Genomic DNA, 16934 nt, shown 5'->3' on the forward strand with positions numbered 1-16934 from the left:
AATACAGACCACAGTATACAAGAAACCCACAGACCAACACACATATCTGCACAAAACCAGCAATCACCCGAAACACACCAAAAAAGCTGTGATATACAGCCAAGCCCTCAGATACCACCGCATCTGTACTGAAGAGAACACCCGGGATCGCCACCTCACCAATCTTAAAAAGGCTTTCACCCAGCAAGGACACTCATCCAGAGGTAGATCTCACGTTTGAAAGAGCCACCTGGATACCACGTAAAGAACTGCTGCAGTACAGAAGAAAAACACCCACAAATCGCACACCGCTGGTTATGACCTATCACCCATCCTTTGAACCTATATGGAAAATCCTCAAAAAATTGCAACCCATATTAGAAAAAGACCCTATTCCTAAAAAAATCTTCCCAGAGCCACCCATCCTAGCCTTCAGACAAGCACCGAACCTCGCCAACCTTATCACAAGAAGCAAACTTCCTCAGCCCCAGAACACACCAAAAGGATCCAGACCGTGCCATGACAAGAAATGCAAAACCTGCCAACACATCTCCACCACCCCCACTATTACTACACCCCACAACAGAGCCATCAGCATCCCAGGATCTTACAGCTGCACCTCCAGGAATGTAGTATACCTCATCCAATGCACCAAATGCCCTGATGGAAGATATGTAGGAGAGACCAGACAACAACTGCGCACCAGAATGAACGCACACCGGAAATCCATCAAAGACAGAAACACCCAATAACCGGTGGGGGCACATTTCTCACAGGAGGGCCACTCTCTCTCCAATCTCTCAGTCCTGATCCTCAAGGGAAATTTACACAACACAGCCCAGAGACGAGCCTATGAGCTCCATTTCATCAACCTACTGGATACTAGAGATCAGGGACTAAACACAGACATTGGATTTTTGATACATTACAATCTGCCTGGCAACTGACTCCCCAGCCCAGCCCAGCCCCTGGCTTCTTTACTTTTCATTCCATCCAGGAACAGCACGCAGCAACTGCTGCAGCGTCCTTAGCCTGACGAAGGGTTTTTGAACCCGAAAGCTTGCTTAATAACTATTCTCCAACCATTTGGGTTGGTCTAATAAAAGATATCAAATTCACCCAAGGAACCTTGTCTGCCAAAGATCAAGGTTGTATTTCATAGAGAGGATATTTTATAAACAGTCCCAGTAAGAAAGGGAATGGATCCATTGGCAGAATAGTTCTTGCTGATAGAACAATTGTACTTGCCTTCAGGGGCACAACACAGAATATAATGTTCAGGGGATAGATGGTCCAAAGAGATTCTATACTACCTTTGCATCCTTCTGGGATGACATAATTAAGTTGCTAAGTGAGTGGAGAGGCCCCTGAGCTTGTCTTAAGTAAAAGCCACTTCCCCACACTAGGATGTGGGCTGTTGTACCTTGCAGAATCTCTGCAGTCAGTCACACCTCTGACATACCCCTATTGTCCTTGATATATTCCCTAGGGTAGGGTTTAGGAGCCAGCCTCATGGCCATCTCCACAGTGCCTATACCAAATAAATCCTTTCCCTGCTGGTTGTGAAACCTTTTATGAACCTTTTGCCTCTTGGTGTAACAGAAAGGAGCCAAAATAACACAAGGATTTTGCCAATTATGAATACTTAGCTGCATCTGACCACACTTCATTGAGCAATGAAAATAAATGACCAGATTGTGGTGTGTATGGGGGGAGGGAGTAGAGGATTGCTGACATGAATAAAGCATATTTGAGCACAGCAGATGCATTTGTGGCAATGTTGACATAATTAAGATGTACAATATGCAGAAAAAAATGTGTGTGTGTTTGTCTGTGTGTATATATGTATGTATTTTGCTTGAAAACTATGAATTCATTGCTTAAAAGTTGAGTGGCTCTATATACCTAAACTGCAGTTGTACTTTAAAATTTAACGTTATAAAAATGACAGCATAGAATTGCATAGTGTGTGTCAGGGATATCAGTGAATCAAAGTTATTGAGTTTCACTGTGCAGTGTTGGTTTTCCTATCTTCTCTACCAACTCACAATACCAAATCAAATTGTTTTCTTTGTCTTGCGTAACCTTTCTTCTACCCTATATTCTGCTTGGGATGCATGGCCTTATAGTTGCAACTGTTAGGCATCAACAATGTGTTGTAGCCTTGGTAGTACTTTTAGGTACTACTACTAGTACTAGTAGTTTTAGACACTCAGTGGCCACATCTACACAAGATGCTGATGCTTGCACAAGTACTAAATGACTGAGCAGTAACTATCATTGCTGTGCAGTAGTGTCCCCAAACAGTTTTTTGGTGATGCTGAGTGAGCTGTAGCTTGTTACTACTTCGCAATAGCATCGCATCACATGTTGTGCCCTGCGACTCTACTGCGCAGTAGTAACGAGCTACTGCGCAGTCAGCATCTTGTGTAGATGCAGCCAGTACTTCCAAGAATCAGGGCTAGTCAAAGACTTTGTAGATCGGAAGGTGCATGAACTCAAATAAAAATGCAATTCATCTTTTGATAGCTGAGAACAGCAGCCTTGGTCTTAGTTGCTGAAGTAAGTGGATTTGATATAGATTGAATATATACCAGAAGCAGATCTGTTGGAGAAGGAAGGTGCTATCTTTATATTAATGATTTCCTAACCTTCATTTTCTTTTAATCTAGAAATGTCTGATGTTGACTATTCTGTGTAGAATTGCAAGATTGTTTCACTTTTTAAAAAAGAAAAGTCAAGAAATCAGGTGTTTAAAACAAAAATGTTAAAAATTCCCACAGCAGTCAACTTTACTAGACAGCATGTACTCATTAAAGCAGACTTATGTCAAAAAGCTCTATATAAAGTATATAGTAATACCAACTACTGCATTTCTTGACTCTTGTGGTCTTTTCAACTTAATTTGGATGGACTTGGTTTGTTGACCTTAAGGAACAAAAGGTATGTTGATAAGTATCTGATTGTTCAGAGTTAAATTGGTATATTGACTGTGCAGTGTAATCATCATGCCTTTACAGAAAAAAAGACCAGAATTCCAATTTGTCTATACTGATGACTATAAAAAGAAGTCAGCATAACAGATGAATAGGAAAAATGTAAAATCTGGCATGAAGGAAGCAGCCTTGTTTTTCCTTTAGGACCTTGGTATTGCTGTTGACTCAGCTACCACCTTTGACATGCTAAGACAACTGGGATTTAACTGACTTCCCTGAAAATCCTGTGGAAGCTCTGCAGGATATGTTTTTAATGATACAGAGCAGCTGTGGCACCAGTGAAGGCAAAGATTTCTTGGCCTCACTGGTAAATGATTTGAAATATTAAGTGTGTGGTACTCAGAGACAAGACTAGAAAGCTCCTGAAGGAAACTGCAAGCCCATGAGGCAGCAGCTGATTGGAAAAGGGCCTAAACTTTGCTAGTTTCTGTTGCTGATGATAAGCAATTTTCCAGCCCAGTTCCTCATGCTCAATATTATTGGTGTAACTTTGTTATTCCTTTCTCTGCTTTTTTCCACACATCCAGTCTGGCACCATATCTTGCCACCAGTTTCACCAAGATGTTTTTCCTTTCCCTCCTGCTAGATTAATCTTTTGTTCCTATGGGTTTACTGCTTGTCTCTTCCAGCATAGTCTCTCTCTCTTCCCCACCACCCCTTCCACCCCATTCTGTCTTTTGTATTCTAATTTTACTCCCCTTACACTTTTGCTGTATGTGCTATATCACACACGCACACTTTCTATATGGTGCAAATCTACCCTGCCTTTTAGAAAGGCAGCGGAAGAAAAGGATGTTGAAAACTGCAAGCAGGGGTTCTACAAATGTGTCAGATGCAAAAGAAAGATCAGGGAAAGCGTTCAGTGGAGAAGGTGAGGGATCCCAGAGGACACAAAAAAGGCAGAGGTAATAAATACCTAATTTGCTTTGGTCTTTACCAAAGAAAAAAGGTCTTCAAAAGATTATCAGCATTGATATAAACAAGGGATGTGGAAAAAGTATAAAATTAAGCTAGCGAGGAAAGATATTCATATCTGGGGGTTTCCACTTGGGAAAGAGGGGCTAGGTCCAGTTTACCTTGTGCTTGGTTTTTCCAAATTGCATATTTAAGTCCTGAGAGAGTGTCTTTCATCCTTGAAAGTTACTGTAGAATCCTAGAAATACATCAGCAGGGAATACATTGAAAGGAGTGGCTGGGGAGCGCTCTTCATGCATCTTAAAATCCAAATATGAAACAGAATTTTAAAAACTGCAAGACTGAGTTGGGAAAGGAGGAAGAGGGAGATAAATTGCCTTAGAAGTTTACAAAGTCTTATTCCCTCATAGGCCCAATCATGTAAATCCAAAAAAGAATCTTTTTTCAGTCAAAAAGAATAAAAATAGTTATACTGCATATAGAGGAACTTCAGGTGACAACCGGTCTGTTCAGGGACTGCTGAAAAGGAAACTTTTTTTTTTCTAATCCAGTGTGTAATTAGCCAGAAGAAGTCACTGCCACTCCCAAATACAAAGGAGACCAAGATTTAGTAGGGTTCTTTAGTTCCATCTCCTGCCCCCAGTGGTGCTGGAAAGAGATGGGGGGTGGGTTCCAGCTGCTTTGTCTGGTACAACACACAGTGCTCTTAGGAAGGCTCAAAGTAATGATCATCTTTATGACATTTTTTATGCCTAGAAAGGTTCTGTTTTAGATTATTTTGAAGATACTTTACACAGAAAGAATGGTCTTGTGATTTATGGGATAGAAGAGATACTTGGGGAAATCTGAGTCAGATCCCTGATTCCATCATTGACTTCCTGAGTGACCTGATCTCTTAGCCTTAGTTCTGCAACTGTAAAACAGGGATGTTTATACCTACCATCTCCCATGCTCTCTGTCTTGTCCACTGAGACTGCAAGTTCTTTAGAGCATGGACTCATTTCTTACTGTGTGTGAGTACAGTCTCTAGCACAGTGGGGCTTGAACTCTAAGGACTTCACATGCACATAGAGTATAAAAATCCCTAGTTTTAATGTTACTTTCCATCTGATCCCTGAACATTTGGACTTTTTGGCTGGAGGGATTAAAGAAATAGTTCCACCAACATGTTCTAAAGGTTCTTAAGCAGTTTTTTTCACAGCTTGTGGCATATTCAAAATACACAATGGCAGTGTGGTTTGGGTATTTTGTCTTAGAACTGATTAGCAATGTGGCTAAGATCTTGTCAATACAACTGCTGTATTATGCTTGTATATGGTTACTGGAACTGCTAATGCGTGGGTTCCCATTGTGTTGACAAACTCTTTGGAGAAGAGACTGTTTTGTCTGTAAAGGGCATGGTACTCTGCATACTGAATAATAATAATAATAATAGCATGGGAAGAAATTATTTTAGATTCATGAAACTTGCGTATCTAAAATATATGGGAGTTATAACCTTGCTTCTTTGGAATCTGCTACAGTCTTTGGACAGTTTCAAGTGTTTTGTCTTCCCTCACCTCTCCTTTATTTAAGTAAGTCCCTTGTGTATGTTGGGATTCTGAAACTGTTTGACAAAGCTACTGAAGCTTTACATTCTTGTTTTCCCCCCCCATAACTCGTGGCATCCCTCAGTGTTTCAACCTACTCAATTTCATTTTATTCCAGAGCTGAGAGCAGAGGTGGAGATCATTGAGCAGATGAGTAGCAGCAGCGGTAGTAGCTCATCTGATTCGGAGAGCTCCTCTGGGAGTGACGATGAAAGCTCTAGCAGTGGTGGTGAAGAGTCTGCACGCATTTCCCCTTCTCAGCCAACCCACCAGCAGTACAACAACAGAAACCCTGTTGCTAACGGTACCAGCAGGCCACAAGGAAGCAATCAGCTCATGAACACTCTCAGTAAGTAAAGGTTTGTGCCTTCTCAGTGTGGGAAGCTGTGTGTGGCTGCTGGTTTTCTAAGCATGCGAATGTATGTCTGTAGAACGTAATTCACTCAATAGTTATCCCAAGCAGTTACATGCACACAGGCTTAAATATCTGGACAACACATCTTATAGCCAAAAGGTCGAATTTATCTGAACTTGTAAAGGCTCCTTGGTTTTGAAGCAGGCCCCGTGTGTGACTGGGCAGCAAAGCCCCATGGGGTAGGGGAGGGGTGGAAGTGAGGCATTTTGAGTGAAGGAGGAAGGAATTGTTGGTGTTTTTTTTTTTTTTATTTAAAATAAAAGACAAAAATCTGAACTTCCAAAAATGTGGATTGGACAGTCAAGTTGTGAAGTTGCTATCTGTGTGTTAGTTGGTTGAAGGCTGATGCTGTTCATGGCAACTGTTGACCTCTGGATCATGGTGCATGCAGAAAAGGTCTGTGTGACCATCACACTAAGAACTTCAGCGTGTAAACCTAGGTAAGAATATGAAGGAGTGGAGTCTGCCCAAGACCTATCGCACCCCCTTTAGATCATTGAGGCAGAGTCCAAAGGCTAGACTGAGTCCAGGTGCTCAGAGCCTCAATGGTTGTAGCTTCTGCCAGAGACCAACAGATCTGAGCTGCTGCTGACTGCCCGACTCCTCAGTAAGGACATGTTTCTGTTGGGGTGATGTCCCTTAGTCTTTCTCCAACCAAGGAGTACCCACAAGAAGTGGGGGCTATGGTTTTGAGGCACCCTATACGCACCTTACTCCGGAGGTTGCAACATTTGTGGTATTTTATAGGAGCTACCCTGCCACGAGTAGCCCCACCAGTGTTGCCACCAAGCCCTCCAGTCGGATGCAGTTTATGGTCATACCCAGGCTGACAATGTAGGGGTGTAAAAATATGAACCTGGCTTGCAAAAACAAAGGCTTTGCTTTACCTGGCTGGGAGCCAAGAAATCTAACAGACCCGTTACAAAGTCTCCCTCTGACCAGAGTAAGGACCTACTGAAATCACAGTTTCTCAGATTCTGTGAAATCTGGCATTGCCCGCAAAATCTGTGGGGGAACTTGCTGAAAAGAAAATGCTGGCTCCCCAGAGGGAGGAGGAGAGGGGTGTCTGCCTGCTCTTGGCAAGATGGCTGCCATCCCCGCCCCTCACCACTGATTGGTTGCACAGGCTCCTGTCATGTGGTCCTGCCCCTCCACTAATCATAATGGGTGGAGCCATATGACAGGCAACCCTTGCAGTTGTTCAGCGATGAAGGATGGGGCCATCAGGGCCCTTTGGCTAATCGGAGGCCCCCTGTGCTTCGCCTGCAAAAGGGCTGCCAGGTCCTATGTTCTGCCCGCAAAATCAGGGGTAGCCACCCTGAATTTAGTAGGTCCCTACTTATGGGAGCACTGTTTGCAGAGATCTGACTGACAGATGCCCTATCTTGGGTCCTGAGAAAGTTAGGCTTTCCCAAGCTTTTGGAGGGGTGATAAGTTTTAGATAAGCTAGGTATGTGTGCATTTCTTTTGTTGTTTTAAAATCCTTTCACTTATGCTTTGCTTTGTTCTTACTGCTAAGAATAAATAATTCTTTGGTTTAAAAAGCTGTGTCTTAAGCACTGGCAACAGCTCTTGAAGGACTGGCAGGTCCTGATCCCAGTTAGGCCTGCTGAGAAATCACAGTTGTTATTTGTCAGAGCATAGTCTGAGCCCAGGTCTGAGATTAAGGGAATCCTGGGACTGCCCAGAGAGAGGTGCAAGCATTAGGTCAGAGAAAGAAACACTTGAAGAGAACAGAGGATGGAGAAGAAATGCAGCTCACCCTGTAACCTTGACAAAGAGTACAGAACTGAACTTTATGTAGATTTAGAGACTTCTGCTGTTTTTAGATTCCCTGATTGCTGCAGAGTTTGTAAATTTGCCAGAAGAGGGTGAGGAGCATAGCCTCACCCTAGCTTAGCCTGAGCCTAGGCTTAATGGATTAAACACAGCAAACTCCCTAAACTGTGTATCACTGGGCTTTTTATCCCTCCCTTTTCTTGAATGCTTCAGAGACTAAATGTAAATACTATTAATGTTGTATTAAGGTTGACACATCAAGCACTCCAAAACCAGGATGTTTCAGAAACAAAGGTTGTTCCTACAACATTAATTTAGCCATGCTGTTTACACAACACTTTTCTCCTGCTTTTTCTTTTCAGTGTAATTTTTTCTGTCTACCAGAAACCTGCAACCTCACATTCAGTATAGCGCAGGTCAGCTCAGGAGTGGGCAAAATGCAGCCCGGGGGCCAGATGCGGCCCACCAGGCCATTCTATCCGGCCTGTGGGGGCCCTAAAAAATTTAGAAAATTAATATTAATCTGCCGTGGGCTGCCTGTAATGCCACCGTTGATGGCTTGCCAAAACTCAGTAAGTGGCCCTCTGCCCAAAATAATTGCTCACCCCTGGGTTAGCTAAACTATGCAATCCTGTCCCCTCAAATGTCTTCTCTTCTTGCCCTGACCACACTGTAGGAGATGGAAGAAGGGTGAGGAAACTACATGGCTGACCCATGTCAAAAGACATGGGCTCCCTGTCTATTTCCCCCACATTGTCTGAAAAACTAGACTTAAAAGTTGTGACAAAGCCTGTGGCTTCTGTAGCAGATTCAAGCAAACTAAATATGAAAAAGACTGCATGGCTCATTTTTTGATCTCGCATTTCTTGTGTTACTTAACTTGCATTGAATTCAGTTAAATAACTTGCTGCCCTCAGGTTTTCAATGGTCTTTAGATTTGGTAATTGAAAATAACTTTGTTGTAGAAATTTTCAGGATACAGCTGAGGTTTTTGGCACTCAAGAAGGTGTGAGGGATGAGGTAGTTTGGACTTGTTATTGAGGAAGAACTGTATCTTTTCTTTCCTGCCATGCTTTGGAAGGGATGATGGAGATAGAATAGCAGGGCTTTTAAAATCTCCATTTTATAAAGAACAGTCAACTATTACAATTAACTGATTTATCCTTGGGGAAAAATCTTAATCAGTTTTCAATACAGTGTTTACAAAAAGGCAGGACTAGGTTTCATAAAGAATTCTTAATTTTGCCTGTGGCAGTCATGAGTACATTTCTTGATGCCCTGCAAATGGTTAATTGGGCGTCTTTGTATGCAAATAAATATAGGATTTACATGTTCAAATAGATATCAGATACTGTCAGTGCAATGTTGGAATGAACTGACTAAATAGTGCATCCTAACAATTCATAATGAGTCCAGTACCTATGGAAAACCATTAATATTGTTAATTAGTATTCAGCTCTTCTTGTAGGGCGAGATTTAAAGCCTGTTAGAGTCTGAGAGAGACTTTCCATTGATTTAGTAGACTTTGGCTAGGCTTTAGTTTAGGGTATGGTCACACAATCAAGTTTCCATTATGCAAGCCAGGGGGTGAGCTTAAAATACACCAGTCGCCTGTGTATTCACTTCCCTCTGTAAACAGGAGGGATTTTACCCCTCAGTGAAAATGGGACAATCTAGTGTTCAGCTGTGGTGGCGTACGAGTATGTACACTAGCAAATATCTCAAAGTAACTAACACACTAAGTTCTCACTAGCTTACCATGCAGTAACTTGTGTATGTTCATGTTCCTGCACCCAAAGGAGGGCAGTTTTGCCATGCTTGGAATATGCTCATATTCCAGAGACTTGATCCAGCATATAGCCGTGATCCAAGTCACTGATACCTATCTGTCACATGAACACCATCCACCCTGGGGAAGGTGATGTACCATGGAAACCCCAACATTAGTTTGGAGAGAGACTTTGGGGAGAAGAAATCTAAGAACGGTATCTGTTGAGTAGGTCTTCTACAGCAGACCTGCATTTGAAGCAGGGGTGCAAAGGGAGATGGGCATATTGGAAAAGGCAGGCTTACAAAAATGTAAATGACCAGAACACTCTAAGAGCGGGGCAGGTGCTATTTATATATAATGAGTATGCTGTGAGGTCCTGAGCCTCTGAAGCAGTGGGTGTGCCCTTCCTCGCTGACTTGTAAAAAGGAGTGCCATGTGAGGTCAGCCCAGTTCTCTTGAGCACTGCCACTTTCAGATTTTTTCCTACTGATCATTACTTGTTGGGTCCTGCCTTTGTTACCAAAACTACCATTAAAGAAAAAAAATCTATTTGAATAGTGTAGATGGAGCCAGAAAAATTTCCCAGTGTCTTGCCCCAAAGCCGTATATGGCAGTGTGGCTGGGAGGAGACTGTGGAATTCATTCCACAGCTGCTAGACAAGGGAAGGCTTCTTGCTGAATAGGGAGTAGCCTCTCTGGCTGTGGAGCCAAGGAGATTCAACTGTGCCTGGATCAGCCTGTACAGAAACTCTGCAAATGTTAATGTTCTTGCATCCAGAAAGTGATTATATTAGATGAGCTTCTGAGATGCCATTCATGTTCATGCCTGTGTAATTGTTGTTTAAATCTCCTACAGTTTAAATGCAATAATTATTCAGTTTGAATATAATCAAAGTATGAATTAACTTCTAGCCCCTGTGTTTTGTTGTTTTTTTTTAATAGGAAATGACTTGCAGTTGAGCGAGTCTGGGAGTGACAGTGATGACTAGAACCTGAGTTTTCAATGTTTCTGCTGCATATATATGAAGAACTAATTTACTTTGCAATGAGCCTGTTGCTGATGAAGGAGCTGGTATAAAGATGGCTTCATGTGTGGAATTTTAGTAGAAGCAATGCGTAACTCTATAAAATATCCAATGTTATGTTAAACCGAAGACAAGGATGGTTTTACTTTGTGTATGAAGTGTACATTTTGTGTATATTCTATTCTTTTAAGGTTTTAAATAGACATGTATAGTCAATAAACCAATCTGTGTTCCAGACCCTTAACAATCTGTAAGGCATAATCCATTATCTCTTGACGTAACCTAAATATTTCCTGTTCACAGGAGATGTTCAGTACAGTTGTACTTTATCCTATACACCGGTCTTATTTCTAGACAAGAGCCAGCAAGTAGTTAAAATAATAATAAAAAAAACACAACAGAGTAAGGACTGGAGTGTATAGTCAAGTGAGAGCATTGTAAGTTAAATTTCAACATTGGATTGGTTAATTCTGTTTGAGACTTTTCTAATGCCTTCTTTCTTACTGTTTTGACTTAACATGATGGAAATACATTAGACCATTGTAATAGAGATCCTGAACACCAGTCTTAATTGCTAACCTTGTTGCACCAGTGCCTTACAGGATAATTTTTAACTACAATTTCAGTTGCTATCACCATTTTCACGGAGAATAATCTTAAATTCTGTTCCATTTTTGTTTACAAACAACCCCTGTAGAGCAGTGTACATGCATGCCATCTTATGTATAATAATGGGCACTGAGGACATTGACTCTCTCACAACAAAGTATGTAATTAAAACTTTGAAGTTAGAAACCTAACTGTTGTCTCGTGTACGAACCAAGACATCTTTCTTTAATACACTTCAGTGTCTCATTTAACTCCCATTTCAATTAATTAGGTACCTAAATACCTCGGTCTCTACCTATAATGTCTTAAATGCTGAATGTTGACACTGTTTAAGTTACTCCAGAGTAATCCACTGGGAACCGGAGAGAAAATCCAAGCCACTGTACAGCTAAAACTCATAGGGTATTTTTACATGTGCTTCGGGAGTGGCAGAGGTGCTTTAATTAATTAAAGTGCCTGCAGTGTCTGGTGTATCAGCACCCCTGTGCTTCAAAATAGTGGCAGGGGCACTTTAACTAAAGCTCATTGAACAAGCTTTAGTTAAAGCACCTTCACCATTTTGAAGCACGGGGATGCTGATATACAAATTGCAGAGGCTGACTGGAGTGTGCTAATTAGCACGCTGTAGCAGACTTGATTAATCGAGTCTGCTCCGACACACTGTAATTCCAGCACATGGAAAAAGTCTCCTGGCACGTCTGCAGGCACCCATAGGTACAATTTTGAAATGAGTACTCCAAAGAGCTGAATAAACAATGGCCATCAAAAACAGCAAGGAAAGCCAAAGGATACCTGTAGACATGCAGGACACCTGCTCCAAAGTGCTGTAATTACAACACATCAGAGCAGACTCAATTAATCTCGTCTGCTGGAGCAGGCTAATTAGCACACTTCAGCAACTTTGTCCTGTGTATTCAGCATCCCTGTGCTTCAGAATGGTGGCAAGGATGCTTTAACTGAAGCTCGCTGAATGAGTTTCAGTTAAAGCACCTGCGCTGCCATTTTGAAGCATGAGACGCTGAATACACAAAACACTTTCAATTAAAACACCTCCGTGCCCCACCCCTGGAGCACATGTAAAGACACCCAAAGTTCTCCACAGTATCTCACATGGCGTTTTCCCCAGATTGTTTCTTGTTGGGATCTCTGTGAGTTCCCAAACAATAAGATCCTCACAATAAGAAATACTTCCTTGTTTAAGGTAAAATTCACCTTTTATTTTTTTAATAGTTACATGGAAAATAAATGGCGTGTAGATCTCATGCTGGCTTTTCAACACAGGGCTTATAATATGTAACCCATGGTGAAGGTCAAGTGGCACTATATTTCTAATGTAAACTAGGAAATACAAAGCTGAAGTGGACACCCCCTCCATCTTTAGTTCTCAATGTTTACTTCTCTGGTGATGTCTTAGTCTGCTGTTATGTATATGTTTTATCTGCTGTTTGTTAGTTTTTTGCTTTAAAAAAAATATTTTGGAGATCTAGGAGACTTTGAAGGAAGACTATAAATAAACCAGATTTATTTTTCTGCATTAGATACATATTTAGGTAGGCATCTTTTTACATTCTTGTACATATTTTCATTTTTAAAAAATATTTGTTTTTAAAAGTGTTTTATGATGCGGATACATATTTTACAAGCAATTATTAAATATAGTTGATGGTTTATAACCAACAGTTATTTGATTCTTCCCCCCACCCTCCGATGAGCAAAATGAATACAGGTGTTCTCTTCTTACCATTCTGTAAAAGCTTTTTATTTTATTTTATTTTTTTAATTTGATATAGCATTATTTTAATTTAATGTTAGTTTGCAGCCCAATCAGTGATTATGCTATTCCTCACTTTCCACTGACTCACAGTTCAGATAAGCAGGGAAGTATTTATCTATTATTAGTTCCCTACTATTGGAGCACAAGTTGACATTCTGTTTACAATATTGTTTTAAAATGAAAATGCAGCAATGCAATACTTGCATTATAAATCACTTGTGGCATGTGCTTTCTAAAACGTGGGCATTTCATAGGAAGTTTGCTGATTATTCAAATAAATCTCTACAGTTTAAAAGGGAAAAAAACAACATCAGGGTAGACTAATTTCAGTCATAATTTAAATTAGCAAGATGGAAACCTTAATTTAAATCAATTTTATCTTGCTTTACATTTATTCTTTAAGGCTTTTTTCATGTAGAAAGGCTGTTCCTGCACTCCCACCCTGAATAGTTACCATTAAAATGTGTTGATTTGCAGCTAAAAATACAGTATATTGTTTATGCTATATTTGGCACTTCTTTTTGTGACCCAGGAGGATAGACCATATCTATACACATCTAGAGATACACATCTAACTTGCATTTATTCAAATTATTATTTTTTCCATTTTTATCAGGTTTGGAAATGTTAATGATGCATTTCTTTTTATTAGATTATTAATATTTTATTCATAATTTGTGTCAAGCTCTATTTTAATAGAAACAGGAATTTAATTAAAATGCATAAAACAGCCATTTACATTTTTTATTAGTTAAATAAAATAGAGTTAAATGCGCAGAATACATAAAAAAAATAGTTTATCGAAACATATTTCACAATATAAATATTTTAAATAAAGAAGTGTTAGCTGTAGTTGGTGAATTTGTTAACTATAGTTAGTGAATTGAGCTGATTGGGTGCCTATACACGTGCAGAAAGACTACTCCAGTGCACTGTCATTACAGTGTATTGGAGAAAACTTGATTAATCAAGTCTGCTGGAGCATGGTAATTACTGCATTCCAGCAGACTCCAGCATCACGTGCATCAGTGTCCTCGTGCTGAAAAATGATGGCGGGAGCACTTTAACTAAAGCTCATTGAACATGGGAATGCTGATGCATGTGATGCTCCAGGTTCTTTAATTAGAGCAGGTCTCAGAACTACTCTAATTAAAGCACCCTCCTCCCTCCCCCCACCTGGAGCACATCTATAAACGTCCATTGTTTCTGGTCACTGTGCACTGTTAGTAGAACAGGCAGATTTTCTCTCAGATCTAGCTTTTATTGAAGAGGAATACAAAATGTCCTCCTGTGCAATCAGATCAGCTTCATATGGATTGAACTAACTGAAGAAACTGAAATGAAGAAAATATCCTCTCTGTGCCTGCAGAAGAAACAACTGTTGTTAAAAGCTGGTTTAGCATTTCAGCTAACACTGGTTATTCTGGGTGCTTAGCAGATGACATCTACCACTCCAGGGATTTTCATTTCTTTAAAATGTCAGCAGCAAATATGTAATATTTTCATTTATTTTACATTATTAGACATTAGTGTAGGTTGCCCATCTTCAAATTTAATTATAAAGATTTATTTTGAAAAAAGAAAAATGTATCATTTAAAATGGGAAAGATTCAATTTAAATACAAATCGATGCTTTTCATTTTTTTTAATAATTGAATTGTATCCATTCTGAGCAACTTAATAAGGAATTTAACATATGCTCCAGAACATATTAAAAAGTCCAATTGTTTATAGAAATTTTTCTCCCTCATTTTTGCATTTATTCCAACCACTAAGATCTGGTAAATTAGACAGACACTAAACAAGCTAACCAAACTAAAACATGTACACGGTTACCATAAGGTGCACATTTATCCTGCTCCCTCAAAAGCCATATGGTCTGCTCTGTGTATGTGCTCTACAACTTAATACTCCATCATCCAAAAAATGTAGAACACCCAATGTTTTCAGAAGCCTGGTGTTAATCAATTAAAATTAAGATGAAAGACTAATAAGAAAACATTCTAAGTTGTGGTGTTTTTTTTCTGGTGTCAGAGAGATGGGTACTCAGTTAGGAATAACTCAGACTTGAATGAAGTGTAGTACAACAATTTTAAAGATACTGTGCCTAAAGTTTATTTGCATAGTTTGCTTTATCATAGACTAGATGGATGTGTGTTTACACTTATTATCAACAAAAAAAAATTACAGCAAAAAGCTTTATAATTTCTTTCAAATTCAATTTATTTAAATAAAAAATGAAGTTCAGCAATCTAAGTGTGTGTGTGCATGTTTTTCTTTTTTTCTTTTTTAACTGGGAAACTAATTAGTGGAATTGTACCATGGAGGACACACTTACAGTAGCACTTCAAACTTTATTGTTCAGTGTGTTATGCATCTGCTGCTAGTAGATGATCCACAGAGGGCATAAATCTACTACAGTTGTCAGATAATGGAGTTATTCCTGTTCTTCAAGTAGTCACGGATCATTCTAATGGCACTGAAGATCTCAGGGTTCAATTCCCAGTAATGAATCATGACTCGTTAAAACTTCATTTGGGTACAGAATATAAAGGGGAAATTTTGAAGTTGAACCTCAGCAAAAATCTTTGAGTGATATGCTAGATTGTGGAAGTAGTGTCACTCCAACCTCCATTGTCTGGAGAATTTAGATTGGAGAAAGCAGTATAGCCTTTATGGTAGGGAAGAAATCCCTATGCATAATGGGTCTCTTATGCTTACTTCTCCAAGAAATACTGCATAAAAGGCAAGTACTTATTTAGCAGCTTCTTCCCATCATTCATGTTTACGATCCTTGCCACCAATCTAAGAAGTCCCTCTTTTCTTTATATTTCTATTATTATGCAAGTATATGTTAATCCTGAATTATCAATACCACAAGGTAGAGGAAATTAAAATGTTACAAACAATGGTTATGTTTATACCCCCTTACTGTGTTCGGTAGTAAATGATAGAACACTGGTCGATTGGGTCCAGAGGATTCTTTGTCCTCCTCTGTGCTGGGATTTTCAAAGTGTTTAGATTTTGAGCTGACTAAAGAGAACTAGATTCCAACTTGACCAGTTTATTGTTTTCCTAAACTAAAATTTCCTTTATGAGTAGAATTTGAGAGGCTCTATTTTACCAAGCAAGCTAGCATGAACAAACATCGAACTTTCAAATCCTAAACTATATATAAGGATTTATACCTTGTTTTTAGCAAGGCTTTTGATACGGTCTCCTGCAACATTCTTGCAAGCAAGCTAAGGAAGTATGGGTTGGATGAATGGACTGTAAGGTGGATAAAAAACCTGCTGGATCTTTGAGCTCATAGGGTACTAATCAATGGTTCAATGTCTAGTTGCCAGCTAGTATCAAGTGGAGTGCCCCTGCAGTCGGTTCTGGGGCTGGCTTCATTTAATATCTTCATCAGTGACCTAGAAGAGGCGATGGAGTGCATCATCAGCAAGTTTGCGGATGACACTAAGCCAGGGGGAGTAGTAGATTTGCTAGACAGTAGGGCTAGGATTCAAAAAGACCGTGACAAATTAGAGGATTGGACCAAAAGAAATCTCATGAGGTTATGCACTGGTACAGGCTGAGGATTGACTGGCTAAGCAGTAGCTCTGCAGAAGAGGACCTGGGGGTAACTGTATAAGCGGAATATGAGTCAACGGTGTGCCCTCATTGTGAAGAATGATAATGGCATAATGGGCTGCATTAGTAGGAGTGTTGCCAGCAGATCAATGGAAATGATTTTCCCCCTCTATTTGGCACAGGTGAGGCCACATTTGGAGTACTGTGTCCAGTTTTGGGTCCCCACTACAGAAAGGATGTGGACAAATTGGAGAGAGCCCAGCAGAGGGCAACAAAACTGATTAGGAGGCTACGGCACATGATTTATGAGGAGAGGCTGGGAGAACTAGGCTTATTTTATTTTGCAGAAGAGAAGACTGAGGGGATTTAGTAGCAACCTTCAGCTACCTGAAGGGGGGTTCCAAAAGAGGCTGGAGCTGGAGTGTTCTCAGTGGTGGCAGATGACATAACAAGGAGCAATGTTCACAAGTTGCAGCAAGGGAAGTTTAGGTTAGATATTATGAAAA

General features: G+C 40.1%; 1 protein-coding gene across 1 annotated transcript in view; it reads left to right on the forward strand.

The window, feature by feature from the left end:
• Positions 1 to 15108, forward strand: part of EAF1 (ELL associated factor 1) — a 29855-nt gene extending 14747 nt beyond the window's left edge. The window contains exons 5-6 of the mRNA XM_006258123.4: positions 5598 to 5828; positions 10387 to 15108. Of these exons, the coding sequence (XP_006258185.1) occupies positions 5598 to 5828; positions 10387 to 10433 (278 nt within the window). The 3' untranslated portion in view covers positions 10434 to 15108. The remainder of the gene's footprint in view (positions 1 to 5597; positions 5829 to 10386) is intronic.
• The last annotated feature ends 1826 nt before the right edge of the window (positions 15109 to 16934 follow it).

The sequence above is a fragment of the Alligator mississippiensis genome, chromosome 5 (genome assembly GCF_030867095.1).
Source record: "Alligator mississippiensis isolate rAllMis1 chromosome 5, rAllMis1, whole genome shotgun sequence".
NCBI classification, from domain to species: Eukaryota; Metazoa; Chordata; order Crocodylia; family Alligatoridae; genus Alligator; species Alligator mississippiensis.